The sequence below is a fragment of the Amblyomma americanum genome, chromosome 10, assembly GCF_052857255.1.
Source record: "Amblyomma americanum isolate KBUSLIRL-KWMA chromosome 10, ASM5285725v1, whole genome shotgun sequence".
NCBI lineage: Eukaryota > Metazoa > Arthropoda > Arachnida > Ixodida > Ixodidae > Amblyomma > Amblyomma americanum.
The window spans coordinates 31,566,250-31,579,617 of NC_135506.1; the positions used below are offsets into that span (position 1 = coordinate 31,566,250).

The 13,368-nt window shown below is 51.2% G+C and overlaps 1 protein-coding gene across 1 annotated transcript; it reads left to right on the forward strand.

The window, feature by feature from the left end:
• Positions 1-6,139: 6,139 nt before the first annotated feature.
• LOC144106561 (uncharacterized) lies at positions 6,140-12,544 on the forward strand. Its single transcript, XM_077639405.1, has 3 exons — positions 6,140-7,052; positions 8,056-8,602; positions 11,565-12,544. Exons 1-3 carry the CDS (start codon positions 6,675-6,677, stop codon positions 11,840-11,842), a joined length of 1,203 nt encoding a protein of 400 aa, XP_077495531.1. The 5' UTR covers positions 6,140-6,674; the 3' UTR covers positions 11,843-12,544.
• The last annotated feature ends 824 nt before the right edge of the window (positions 12,545-13,368 follow it).

Here is a 13,368-nt window from a genome sequence, read left to right on the forward strand (position 1 = left end):
CGGGACCGCAGCGACGCCTTTGCCTTTCGGCAATGCAGTGAGCGAAGGAAACGCCAAAATCCATGCTTGTGGCGAGCAGTGTCCACGTTTCACAATGCTCAAGCAGTTAAAGCGCACTTTTAATCAGATCAACAACAGCGCTCAATAACCAAATGAGGCAATGAGTTCTAACGCATGACTCAATGCGGGGCTTTTGTCCAGTAGAAGTCCCGGGAAAATTCCCTTTAGGGCAACGCGCACTACTGCATTTAGCCACAAGGTCTTATGGTTCGCACTGTTGTGTTCTTAAGAATTCGTAGCCTTCGTTTTCAGCCGTAAAAAAATGAGGCGCGTGAAAGGGTAAGTTCAAGTCTGAGGCGCGTGCCCCGTGCTGAGGGAATTCAGTTGTATTTTCTTGCATTCTTTCGACCACAAAGCTCTTTCTACTGGAGTGTCAAGTGTTAGAGAAAGGAACAACCAGCATGCATTCATTGCTTTCAAAGCCTACAACTTTCGCACATTTTACACAAGGCAAACAAAGAGCTCTTTTGAGAAAACTGAACAATCATGAAGTCATTCGGCTCTCATATACAGCCCTCAGAAAAAGCGGGAGGCAGCGCACCAGTGGAACAATAAGGATTGCAGGTACAGCATGTAGCAAAAGAGCTCTTAAACGAGAACTCTAATTACTCTAGTACTGCCTGACGTGTGATATGACACGCGCGACATATGAAGCACGCTTCAGTTAGGACGCATGTAATGTCAGCGGCCTCAATTGTTATAGCCCGAGCTAGCGGTTCAACCTATCCAGTATAAACCGCCAGCCGTTCGTCATCGTGCACTTGTAATGTGGCACGCTTATTGTAGCTCAAAAAGAAGGAAGATGATGAAGATGAATTAGAAAAGCCGCGTAAATAAAAAGAGCTAAAGAAAAGAACGCAGCGAACCGAACTACGAACATATGTGCACGAGCCTGTATGGGGCTGTTTCTCGCGGATAAACTTTTGTCACTGTGAGAGCGCACTTTTATCCTGAATTTTTCTTTAGGACAAACGGAAGTTCGTAAGCGAGCCTGTTATATTTCAAATAACGCTGACGAGGCATACGGTATCATGCGACACGTGTCGTGCCGTACCTTTGTGTTCACGATAGGATGAATGGTGCACACAATTGGTCTGAATCGAGGTTAATAATAATAATAATAATTGGTTTTTGGGGGAAAGGAAATGGCGCAGTATCTGTCTCATATATCGTTGGACACCTGAACCGCGCCGTAAGGGAAGGGATAAAGGAGGGAGTGAAAGAAGAAAGGAAGAAGAGGTGCCGTAGTGGAGGGCTCCGGAATAATTTCGACCACCTGGGGATCTTTAACGTGGATTGACATCGCACAGCACACGGGCGCCTTAGCGTTTTTCCTCCGAGGTTCGTATGATCAGATCCAGGCTTGTGCAGCACGCTTAATTCAGTTCGCCACGTGTACCTTCCAACAACCCGTTACCTTGCCCATTAGTTTTTTGTTTTTTTCAAGAACGCATCGACGCGCGCTGCCGGGTAAGGCACGTGTGTGTACGTGGCTTAATGTAGTCTGCACAGCCAGTGGACATATGTCTCCGGACGGAAAAGGATGTCTGCTTTTTATCACGCTGTAGCGTTTTCGTTTTCAGGTGAAACATGACTTTTGCGTGCTAAGTAGTTCTCCAATGACAGGCTAAACCCTATCTCTACCCGAAAACCCGCCTTCTCCATATTAAACTTGCAGCTCAAGATGAAGAGGGTATGTCGTCGCACACGAATTTCAGTGAGCTTCGTATAGATAACTGCTAAAGGTAATCCACATTTTTCAACTTATTACTCAAGGCCCGGCTTGACTTCATGACAGCGCAAAATGATATCTAATGAAGCAAACTTGAATGTTACTGACGTTTTTTCATCAGTTTCACTGCAACCCTGGGCTGTAGCTATTTTAAGATGGACTATCAATTTCCTGTTTAAATTTTTTTTTTCAAAGAAGCTCATTTAACCTCCAAATACGAAAGACTTCCTTCACCACCGACATGTTTGCGTTAGAAAAAGTCAACATAGGCTATCAGGACACACATCGACTCTATCGAAACATTCCAAATCACATACACAAACAGTTGCAGGTCAAACCTGAACTAAGAACATGCATCCGGAGCATGATGAAGACAGGAGAAGGGCTGGAGCTAAAGCAATCCATAAACACTTCTCTCAATTAACTCAACGCAGCAAGCGTTAATGTTGCTGAGTACTCAACCAAGATGCTTTTTCTATAGCGCTAGTCGATCACACAGGAAAACTGGTCAATGGCACCTTATTAGAAATACAATCCGCCCATCAGAACCAGAAGCTGTCATAGCTAAGACTGTTGCTGCAACCTATTGCGAAATTATAATAAGCGACTCCAACATGTAGCTTTTCGAAAAGCTCTGTATGCAATACAGCATTCAGAATTATATAAAAATTACCGCGACAAAATCTAAGACCAATTAAACTGCTGTGGGTTCCAGTTCATTCCGGCATTGAGCGAAATGAGAAAGCCAACCAATGTGACCTGGAATTCGTCGGCCGGGTGATGGGCGATTCGGATCTCCGATCGGCTAGAGAATGGTCTCGTACCATGAGATTACTTCCCACTATACAGAAACCATAGACCTAAATTTCCTCCCCCGCACCCTTCGCTCAACAAAAGGCATGGACTAGTCTGGGGGCAGTTACAAACAGGCACCTTTATTAATCCGTACATTTATTTCAATTTCGCCCCGGGCGAATTCACATCGGAATGAGTTAAGAGCGGGGCACCCTAAGCCCCTCTCAATCACACTTTTCTTTTAGTGCCCCGCAGACAAGTCCCCGGGCCATTTGCGACTAGCCAACCTAGAGCAGTGGGAGACTGCGTTGTCCAGCTCGGACCCGGAGGTAGAAATGGGCAGGGCCGAAGAAGTCGCTGCAAGGCTGTGCCGTGTAGCCACCTGACGTCCAGTGTGGAAAAGAGCCCACTATGAACTTTAATCCGAATATCCCGTGATTCTCCTCGTCAAAATTCCGATGAATAAAGCTGTACCACTACTACAAACGATAGGGCCGGTTATTCCGAAACTTTCCAGCACCTCTTCCTCTCTCTCTCTCTTCTTTTCTTTTACTCCGACCCGCTGTGATGGCTCAGTGGTTAGCGCACCCGGCTACTCAGCCGGAGGACCAGGGTTCCATTCCGTCCGCGGCAGCCATAGAAACGTAAAAATTAGGGGATTTTGAGGAAACGATATGTTACAGTAACTGTTTCACTTCTTGGTGGACACCTCACCCACGCCGTAGAGGAAAGGAGGAAGGTGAAGGGAGAGCTCCCGTGGTCGAACCCGGCCACGGCTGCCCCGTTTCGATGGAGGAGAAACGCAAAAGTCGAACACTCGTCTACTGCTCCGGAGTACCCGGGTTCGAACCCGACCGCGGCGGCCGCGTTTCGATGGAGGAGAAACGCAAAGGCGCCCGTGTGCTGCGCGATGTCAGTGCACGTTAAAGGTCCCCAGGTGGTCGAAATCACTGCGGAGCCCTCCACTACGGCACCTCTTCCTTTCCACTCTCAGGTCCTCCTTCATCCCTTCCTTTACGGCGCGGTTCAGGTGTCCAACGATATGTGAGACAGATACTGCGCCATTTCCTTTCCCCAAAAACCAATTATTATTATTAATTTTTCAACGTGTGCTGTGCTGCTGCTGCTGTTGCTGACATGAAGAAAGAAAAGGAAAGTGTACGGGCCTGCCTACTGGCTCAAGCCGAGCCACGCTCGCTGCCGCGTGCTGAAAGTAGGAAAGTGAAAGGATAGGAAAGCAAAGATAGAAAGAAAAGGCGCGCAATAATATGCCCCGGACCGATCCCGGAGGCAGTGCAATACCGGGCCGACCCGTGCCAGGGTGCTTCAAGCCAAACACTCCCCCATATTCCAAAAATAAGTTCAATATCTTGGGTACAAGGACCTGCAACAGATATTAAACATGTCAGTGCGATGTCAGTGCACGTTAAATATCCCCAGGTGGTCGTAATTATCCCGGAGACCTTCACTACGCGGAGGCTGCGTTTCGATGGAGGCGAAACGCTAAGGCGCCCGTGTGCTGTGCGATGTCAGTGCAGACTAAAGATCCCCAGGTGGTCGAAATTATTCCGGAGCCCTCCACTACGGCACCTCTCCATTTCCTCTTCTTTAACGCCCTCCTTTATCCCTTCCCCTGCGGCGCGGTTCAGGTGTCCGCCGATATGTGTGACAGATACTGCGCCATTTCCCTTCCCCCAAAACCAATTTTTTCAACTTTTTCTTCTTTCACTCCCAGCTTCCTCCCTTTCCTTTCGGTGCGGTTCGGGTCACGGTCCACCGAGATGTGAGACATTTACTGCGCCACATCCTTTCCTTTCCAATAATACTGAATACCCAATACATAAAATCACGTATGGCAGTGCACTCTTGGCACTAGTATTAGCTAGGGTTTGTCTGTTCAAGAGATGAGCCTCTTTCTTTTTCAAACTTCAGACTGCTTTATTTCAAACGTCGACGTTAATATGTTGGCGCTACATTATGGCACTAAAGACACGTGTGCACCACGCTGAAATTTTATTCCATTACCGTACCGAGGTCGCACAGCTGCTCAGCGTGTGCAGCTTTCTCGGTATTGATTTACCGCGCAAATCAGTAAAACTGTCATTCAAAGAGACGTTCCGGTAAAATGTTCTTTCTACGGCACAACACACATGATTCAGGGCAGGTTCACTCGGGCTCGCTGTAAAAGCGTCGAACTGTTGGTTGATATATACGTCCAACAGTCCTAAACGTGGGCGGAAGTGCCCCTTGGCGAGGGGGCGTGTATCCAGGTACGATATTCCTCCTTCAGGATATCCGCAGAGCTGAAATGCGCCGAACCTATTTTAGGATAAACATCACACATAAGTAATTGCTTCCCATCTTATGCATACATAAACGCTAATACATTAAGCGGAGCGTATTTAAAAATCGGTATTTTGTCAGCTTGTTTCTTATCGCGGGCAAAAAGACAATTTTGTGGAGGAGAGTTAAGTTTCTAAGGGGACCCAAGAAGGGGACCTCAGTGAAGTTGCGGTATGCCTGAGATGTTAGTTAAAGGACGCCGCTTCACGAATATCCTATACAGCAAGAATTTTCTTGCTTGAGAGAAACAGTAAACAGTACATGCGTACACACGTGCGTGTTTCATAAATGGGTGCCTGAACTTACTAAGTTTCACAAATGATTCTCCAACTGAGCTACACATATCCCTGTTTTGCGCCATTTGCGGCCACAGTACTCTTGCAAATCCTGAGAGGGCCATATATGGCCATGCAGTCTAGGTTGGCCCGGGAGGGGTATACACTAAAAGGGCTGTCTAAGGTCAACGGGAGGCGCCTTTGCCCTGCTGTAGACTCTGCCAGAGCGATAGCGGTGATAGCACTAAAGCTGCACGGTAGGCTTCGGTATAATCCTCATTGTCTGGGCTGACATAATATTTGGCTAAGTCCTACAAGTACTGCATCTACTTTTGTATTTTGGCGCCCTTCAAACGGTCGCTGACATGGTGGCGCATAGAACTTGCGACCGCGTGCTTGTAATGGCGGCTATAAATCACTGCGAGATCATTATCAGAGCCCTAAGTGTCATGCATGCATTGCTGCAAATGAACGGCGAGAGCTAGTAGACCGGGCTGGACTGGTGACAGCAGGCGCCGGAGCCCTGGGATGAGGGCCTCCCCGCACCCAAAGACGGGGCAATGGTGAAGACGACGATGACGGAAAATTTATTCATTAATTGAAAAACACTCATCCCTTTTCTGTTCATGACGAAAAATTCACCGGTGTTATGCTCCCACGTGCTTTTCCTTTTTGTTAACTGAGTTCATTTGAATAGCCACCCGATTCTTGGCCGATCCCCCAGTGTGGGTATGTGCCATCTTTTGATAGGCTAACAACAACAACAACAACTTGATTGAACCAAAAAGGTTGCGTTGTCACCGCCGTGGATGCGTTGTTGGGTCCACGCTTCAGGCGATGGCCGGGGCTTCGTGCCTGCAGGCGACCTCCAGTGCCCAATCCACCATCAGCCTCTGAACTTCAGCTTCCGAGCTGGTTACCGCAGTCTCCCACAGTTCTTTGTTGCTAATAGCCATTCTGGCCTAGGCCTAAGCCTGGGGCATCCGTACATCATATGTGCAAGGTTGCGTCTAAGACGGCCTGGAACAGAATACTGGCTTTAATATTGGCTAGCCAGTTGGTTGTCCCTGGTCGGGACTACAGCGCCCGAGTACGCAGCTCCTGTGTTTGCGTATCTTCCTTGTTTCGAGCGTGTTGCTAATGCGCTGTAGTCCCGAAGATCGGGTCGTCGAAGCAAAACGCAAGGAGAACGCAATTCTCGATACCATCATATAGAGTATAAATTTACTGTGAACTCGGTGGGAATAACGGGCACATCGTATGCATAAGTGCGGATGATGTGGTTGTTGGCCAATGAAACGAAGAGAGAAAAGATTCGAGCGAGCCACGAGGAGGAGAAGAAGGAGAAGAAAGCCAGCCAAGGTATGCGCCATGTTCACTGAGGTAAAGAAGAAGAGTCGAGACGGCCTTTGAGAAGCTCCTGGGACTGAGAGCGACAACGTTTACCGCAAGCTTGAGCAGCCGCAGCCATGACGTCCAAGCCGCAGAACACGGAGGCGGCGATGTCCGACACGGCTACGGCAACAGTCGGAAGCACGCGCGAAGAGACGAGTCCCTCGAGCGACTGGAACCCGGCTGGCAGCCCGAAAACACTGCAGGCCACGGCGGGCCACACGCCGCCCATGCGCTCACGTCCCTCGTCATCCACGCCCAAGGAAAGCAAGCCCAGCAAGAAAAAGAAGCCGGCCTCCAAGAGCGCCAAGCGGGGATCTGTTCCGACAAAGTCTCGGGACTCCAAGACCGGCGTGACCAAGTCCAGCGGCTCCAGGAGCGTTGACACCAAGAAGGACAAGCTTCTTCTATCCCTTCCAGAGATTTCTTCCGCCGAGCCATGGAAAGTGGAACAGGTAATGATAAGGGCAACCAGGCATTTTATTTCGTAACAATTAGCCGCCGCGGTGGCTGAGTGGTCATGGCGCTCGGCTGCTGGCCCGAAAGACGCGGGTTCGATCCCGGCCGCGGCGGTCGACTTTCGATAGAGGCGAAATTCTAGAGGCCCGTGTACTGTGCGATGTCAGTGCACGTTAAAGAACCCCAGGTAGTCGAAATTTCCGGAGCCCTTCACTACGGCGTCCCTCACAGCCTGAGTCGCTTTGGGACGTTAAACCCTAATAAACCAAACCCATTTCGTAACAATTCGTTTTTTTTAATATTTATTTTGCAGCAGCAGACGCAGCAGTAGACACAGTATTGTTTGAGGGCCGGACCATTGGTGCCAAATCCATTTTGTGGGGTTCAGAAAAATATACCCAGGTTTATTTGTACTCCATCTTTCCCTAAACTATTTTGTCCCCAAAAAGTGCGGTGTGGGCTCCGCTGGACAGACAGAGAATAACTTTAGCGCCTCATGATGCAAGTCAACCCCAAGAACCTATGCGCCTCGTGGACAGAGTCAGCCCTATAAAGACGCGGCTCCGAGCTGCGCAGCGTGTCTCTCACTGCTCTTTGGTATAGGGATAAGGGCGTGATAGGGCAGGCCCACATGATGTGGGATAGGGAAGCGTGCTCATCGTATAATCTGCAGCTGAGAGAGTAGAGGATGGAGTAGATATGGGAGAGAACTGGGGAAATTGGGAAAGCGTGCGTTTGGAGCTGGAACCAGAAGATTCTGTGCATGCGGGGTAGGAACATATCGGCCTGTGGGCAAATCCGCCAGTCAAGTCCGTAATTTTGGGTGATCTTGTGATACGTAGTCAACCGGTTCCTGGCTAAATTTGCTCCGTGATAGGGAAAGGGGCTGGGCTCCGCCCGGATAGTAATGCCTCGGACGTGTGAGTCCATATGGGACGCCTCGTACCCTATAATGCTATAAAAGCACCCTATAATGCAGATCGTCACCCTATAATGCAGGCAACGCACACAATGTCGCCGGGCGGTACGAGCGAGTCCCTCGTAACGATCTCCAAGGACACCGGGAGCACCGACGAGCCGCTGTCGCCTGTTTTCAAGAAGCGCGGCCTACTCTCGAGCTCGTCCAAACGTCCCAACGCCCCCGAGCAAGCGACGAACTCGGCCAGCAAAAGCAAGCAGAGCACCGCGCCGCCATCACCGAAGCAAACGTTGAGCTCTTCCAGCGCCGCCCAGAATAAGCAGGACACGAGGCGGTCGGGTCCGTCTTCAGCTGAATTCAGCCGGTCGACGACGAAGTCGCGCAAGACGACATCCAAGACTCCCGCTGGAACGTCATCTGGGAAGTCCAGCGTGCATGCTGCCACTGGGACACCGAAGCAGAAGCCTCGGAAGGGTTCGGACGTGGACTGCTCTTGTCTCCTGGACGTCCTGGTGGCGAACGTCCGAGACATAACCGGCAGCTTGAGCAAAGAAGCAGGGGGCGCAGCGTCTTCAGTGGAGGACAGCGCTGTCGCTAGGCTGCCTTTAAGCTCCTGCCCGATAAGCGGTAAGGGCAGCCAGCGCGCGCGCGGGTGTGGGGCGTTTTCTTGGTATTAGAGCGGTATGTTGTGTTATGCTACTCTACTATACATCACGAAATGCCGAGAACATATAACCGCGATGATACCCTCTTTGTCAGAAGTTTACGGCCAAGGGGATTGACTTCTGGGTCATGCCATATGTGGCTCGTTATGCCTTCCCAGCGTTTTCAATCTCTTTAAGGTAAGAAGAACTCTGGTACTACATCCTTCGAAGGCTAGGTCTTCCACGGATGAATGCAGGAGACACACTGCAAGGCTTAGAGAAAGCCCCCCGTGGGCTCTAATTAAAATCTTGACTTCAATAAGCATCTGTAATAATAATAATAATAATAATAATAATAATTGGTTTTGGGGGAAAGGAAATGGCGCAGTATCTGTCTCATATATCGTTGGACACCTGAACCGCGCCGTATGGGAAGGGATAAGGGAGGGAGTGACAGAAGAAAGGAAGAAATAGGTGCCGTAGTGGAGGGCTCCGGAATAATTTGGACCACCTGGGGATCTTGAACGTGCACTGACATCGCACAGCACACGGGCGCCTTAGCGTTTTTCCTCCGTAAAAACGCAGCCGCCGCGGTCGGGTTCGAACCCGGGAACTCCGGCTCAGTAGTCGAGCGCCCTACTACTGAGCCGGAGTTCCCGGGTTCGAACCCGACCGCGGCGGCTGCGTTTTAAGATTTCAATTTCAGCGTCTTCGCGCCTTTCCCTCTTTCTCCTGAGATTTTTCGCGCTGAAAGGTCGGCACTCCTGGAATTCCCCGTTGGGGGGGGGGGGGGGGGGGGGGTAGCTTTCTGACCCGTCGGAGCGACGCGGCTGACCCGCGGGCATCTCTTCACCGGCGTATACGCATGCAGGAACGTGAAACAACCCGCCGCGGTGACTCAGTGGTTAGCGCGCTCGGCTACTGATCCGGAGTTCCCGGGTTCGAACCCGACCGCGGTGGCTGCGTTTTTATGGAGGAAAAACGCTAAGGCGCCCGTGTGCTGTGCGATGTCAGTGGTGGTGGTGGTGGTTTTATTAAAAATAATAGCAAAAAGGAAGGAAAAGTTTTTGCTAGCCCCGGCATCGGCCATCGATACTGAAGCACCTGAGCTGGGGCAGCGGAAATAAAGGATAGCAGGCAGAATGGAGAAATGAAATGAAAGAGGTGAGGGGACAGGAAGGGCGGATAGGGGTAGAAGTAATATGTACAAACTATTTACACAATAAGAAATGTGTCCAGGTTGTGCGCGTGATTAGTTCATTTTCGAGGAATTAAATCACACATGCGCACAACACTGTGTGGGTTACAACTGGAGTGGGGCGTCCAGTTATTAATCGTTCAAGGTAGAACTCGCGGAGCGTTCGGTCACTACGTGTAACTACCTGACGGAGAACAGACGGGACGTCAAGCCCGTGTGTTCGAGGAATGCACAGAGGCTCACCAAAGTTCGCTCACGAGTGCGCGCACTGCCCTGCTGCCACAATAGCGTCTTGATGGAGTCTGGTAGTATGCCCTGCGCCCTATAGGCCGCGAGCATATCGCGACGAGCATTGGCGAACGCGGCACAGTGAAGGAGCAGGTGTTCTAGTGTTTCCACTGCACCGCATCCGTCACACACATCACTCGTCGCGATTCCGTGACGCACCCGTCGTTCCCCGGGCCACACGCAGCCAATGCGCGCGCGGAGGATCATTGCACGTTGTGACCGTGTAAGTGCGCGACAGCCGGTGACACTGTCGATGCGCTCACCTCCCGCAATGCGTGGGTCGGGGTGCTGCTTTCGGAGATGGTCATGGATGGCCGCACGCACGTCCTCCAGCGCAAGGGGCAGATCGCTGGCAGGTAGTTGGTGTGCAGCGGTCGCGAGGTCGTCAGCTTCTTCGTTGCCTGCGATGCCGCAGTGACCGGGCACCCACTGTGCACGCACGGCACAACTTCTCTGCGCGAGGCGCTCGATGCGCGAGCAAATTTCCCGCACTAGTGGGTTACCGCGGCCGTTAGATTGCAGGAGGCTGAGGGCGGCGCGGGAGGCGCACAGCAGAGCACTGCTGGGCGGCGGAGGGCCGAGGGTGAGCAGCAGGTCCAGCCCGAGCCGGATCCCCATCATCTCCGCCGTGGTGGAGGAGCCCAGGAAGGCTGCGTGTTGCTGGCTGTGCAGTCGCAGGGCGGGGATGGTGGCCGCCGCAGCAAGGGAGCAGCTGTCGTGGGCCACTGAGCCGTCGGTGTACACGAGGAGATGGTCCTGGAGCTCCTCGTGTATGACGGCTCTGGCCAGCTGCTGCACAACACAGAGGGGTGTGCTCCGCTTTCCCGCAATGCCGACGATCTCTCGCTGTACCTCCGAGGCAGCAGGCCAGGGCGCGCAGGAGCCGTAGGGGGGTGGGACTTGCGTCAATTGCTCATACTCGAGCAGCGCCGCGCCCATTCGTGAGCGCGGGTGCGAGCGCATACGCTGCAGCAGCGAGCCGCCGTCCGGTGCACGGTGAAGCCGGTCGATGTGATTCAATGCCCGTTAAAGATCCAAAGGTGGTCGAAATTATTCCGGAGCTCTCCACTACGGCACCTCTTCTTCCTTTCTTCTTTCACTCCCTCCTTTATCCCTTCCCTTACGGCGTGGTTCAGGTGCCCAACGATATATGAGCCAGATACTGCGTCATTTCTTTTCCCCAAAAACCAATTATTATTATTAAGGAAAGCGAGACCATGAAAAAGTCGCCGGAAAGGGCTTGCCAACTTTCGCGCGCGATTATGGGCTCTCTGCTGCCTGCAGACACAATGCAGTGACTGAGCGACTTTATGTACTCTCATCAGAAGGTGCTTCAGAGCCCTTTCAAAGCGTTTAGATTCGGCGCCCTACAATGCTATAAAGGTACCCTACAAGAGTACCCTATAATGCAGGTCTTAAGCGTTCACTGGTGACACTAATCTCTGCTTTCATTTTTCAGCACCGCCACCAGAGCCTTCAGCGCCTCCAGCGCTTCCATTAACTCCAGTGCCTCCAGAGGCGACGCGAGATGTCCTCGCCGGCGTTCTACCGGCCGCAAGGACTGCAGCTTACGAGAAGGGCTGCAATCTTTTCGAGTTCACTGCCACCGCTGGTACCAGTTCGCTGATCCTCGTCGTGCTTCTGTACCTGCTCAGGGGATTTCGCTCGCACGTTCTGGACTGTGGCGACTACCACAACTGCAGCGCTGCGAACGCCACCTACCCGCCGCACACTTGACGGGCTTGGCTGCAGTGGTTTTGCACCGAGAACACTTCGAAACACAGCACGTGTATTTATTTCCCGATTTCCTGCTTGAGCGATAAGCAAAATATTATATATATATATATATATATATATATATATATATATATATATAGGCAGCATGTAGCTACATTTAGTTCTGCGCTGTACATAGTCTGTTCCTGTAGACTAACTCGGCCTCACTGCAGTCACTTTTGGTTTCACAGTCGGCTATTTAGAGCCTCTCTGTAAGCATCTGATTAGAGACAACGTGCACACAGTGCATAGAACTGCGCTGCGCTTACTTTTAAACAAAAGTTTATAGACTGTGTATAGAGGATTTATAGGCTCCTGGCCCCAAACTTTCCAACAATTTTTGTTTCGTTTTTCTTTGAACGCCCCATGTACTGTTCACTGAAGTTGACTACGTCTAAGCTACTATCTTAATATGTGAAATGTTAATGTTATCGTAGTCTAGGCAAACATGTATTTGTGTAATCGTGCCAGACACTTTGTCGTGCCTTTAACGATGTTCGCTTAACTCATAATCAAGCTTCTTGAGTGCACCAATGGGCACATGGCTCGAAGCATGCCACGACCAGCTGCCATATCCGAGCTTAGAATTGCTGTTTCGCTTGTGGCTTAATGTACGCGCAAACCACCGTTGGAGGAAGCGGCCGACATAAAAAGCTGTAAAGTATCAACTGATTCTCTGTGCTTGTTTTGCGGAGAGGCACTTCCACACGCAGGCCTAATCCATGAGGCACAGGAGGTGAACAGGTCGGCGCTGGCGTTGGTTCTATGGTCGCACGGTATATGTGTGCACAGATGACGGCAGGCATGTGGGAATGAAGTGTGTTCGCTTCAAGCGCAGTCCTCCGGACGACTTCCGGGAAGACACCTGCACAGTCTCCATGACTTTCGAGCAGCGGAACGGCAGTTCGCAGACGTCGCTGCACATGGGCTGGCTGGGAGTGGCGATGTCTTGAGTCTGCGCCGCCAGCTGTAGCGCGCCCGCTAAGCCCGTCACGAGAAGCCATTGTTCACTTACACTCACACATTATCGTCCTTATCGGGGCCATCCGTGTCACGACCATCTGCCGTAGCGTCTTTTTTCCTGGGAAAGAGGTCAAGAGGCTCTCAGATGGAACACCGACCGCGCGGCGGATGCGTTTCGATGGATGCGAGAGGCAATATATGCCCGTGTGCTGTGCGATGTAAGTGCACGTTGAAGATCCCCAGGTGGTCGGACTCCTCCACTAGAGCACCTCTTTCTTCCTTTCTCCTTTCACTCCCTCCGTTAACCACTCCCTTACGGCACGGTTGGGGTGTCCGCCGATATGTGAGAGAATTACTGCGCCATTTCCTTTCATCAAAAACCAATTTTCATTTTTTTAAATTTAAGCCACATTCTTTTTCCTATCCTCTCTTTCTGTCCCCTCACCTCTTTCATTCCATTTCTCCATTCTGCCTGCTATCCCTTATTTCCGTTGCCCTAGCTCAGGTGCTTCAGTATCGATGGC

Excerpts from the sequence above, each read along its gene's own strand:
- LOC144106561 (XM_077639405.1), top strand. The coding sequence starts at position 6,675 with ATGACGTCCAAGCCGCAGAACACGGAGGCGGCGATGTCCGACACGGCT. Across the intron at positions 7,053-8,055 it reads AGCCATGGAAAGTGGAACAG|GCAACGCACACAATGTCGCC; the intron begins GTAATGATAAGG and ends CCTATAATGCAG. Across the intron at positions 8,603-11,564 it reads AAGCTCCTGCCCGATAAGCG|CACCGCCACCAGAGCCTTCA; the intron begins GTAAGGGCAGCC and ends TTCATTTTTCAG.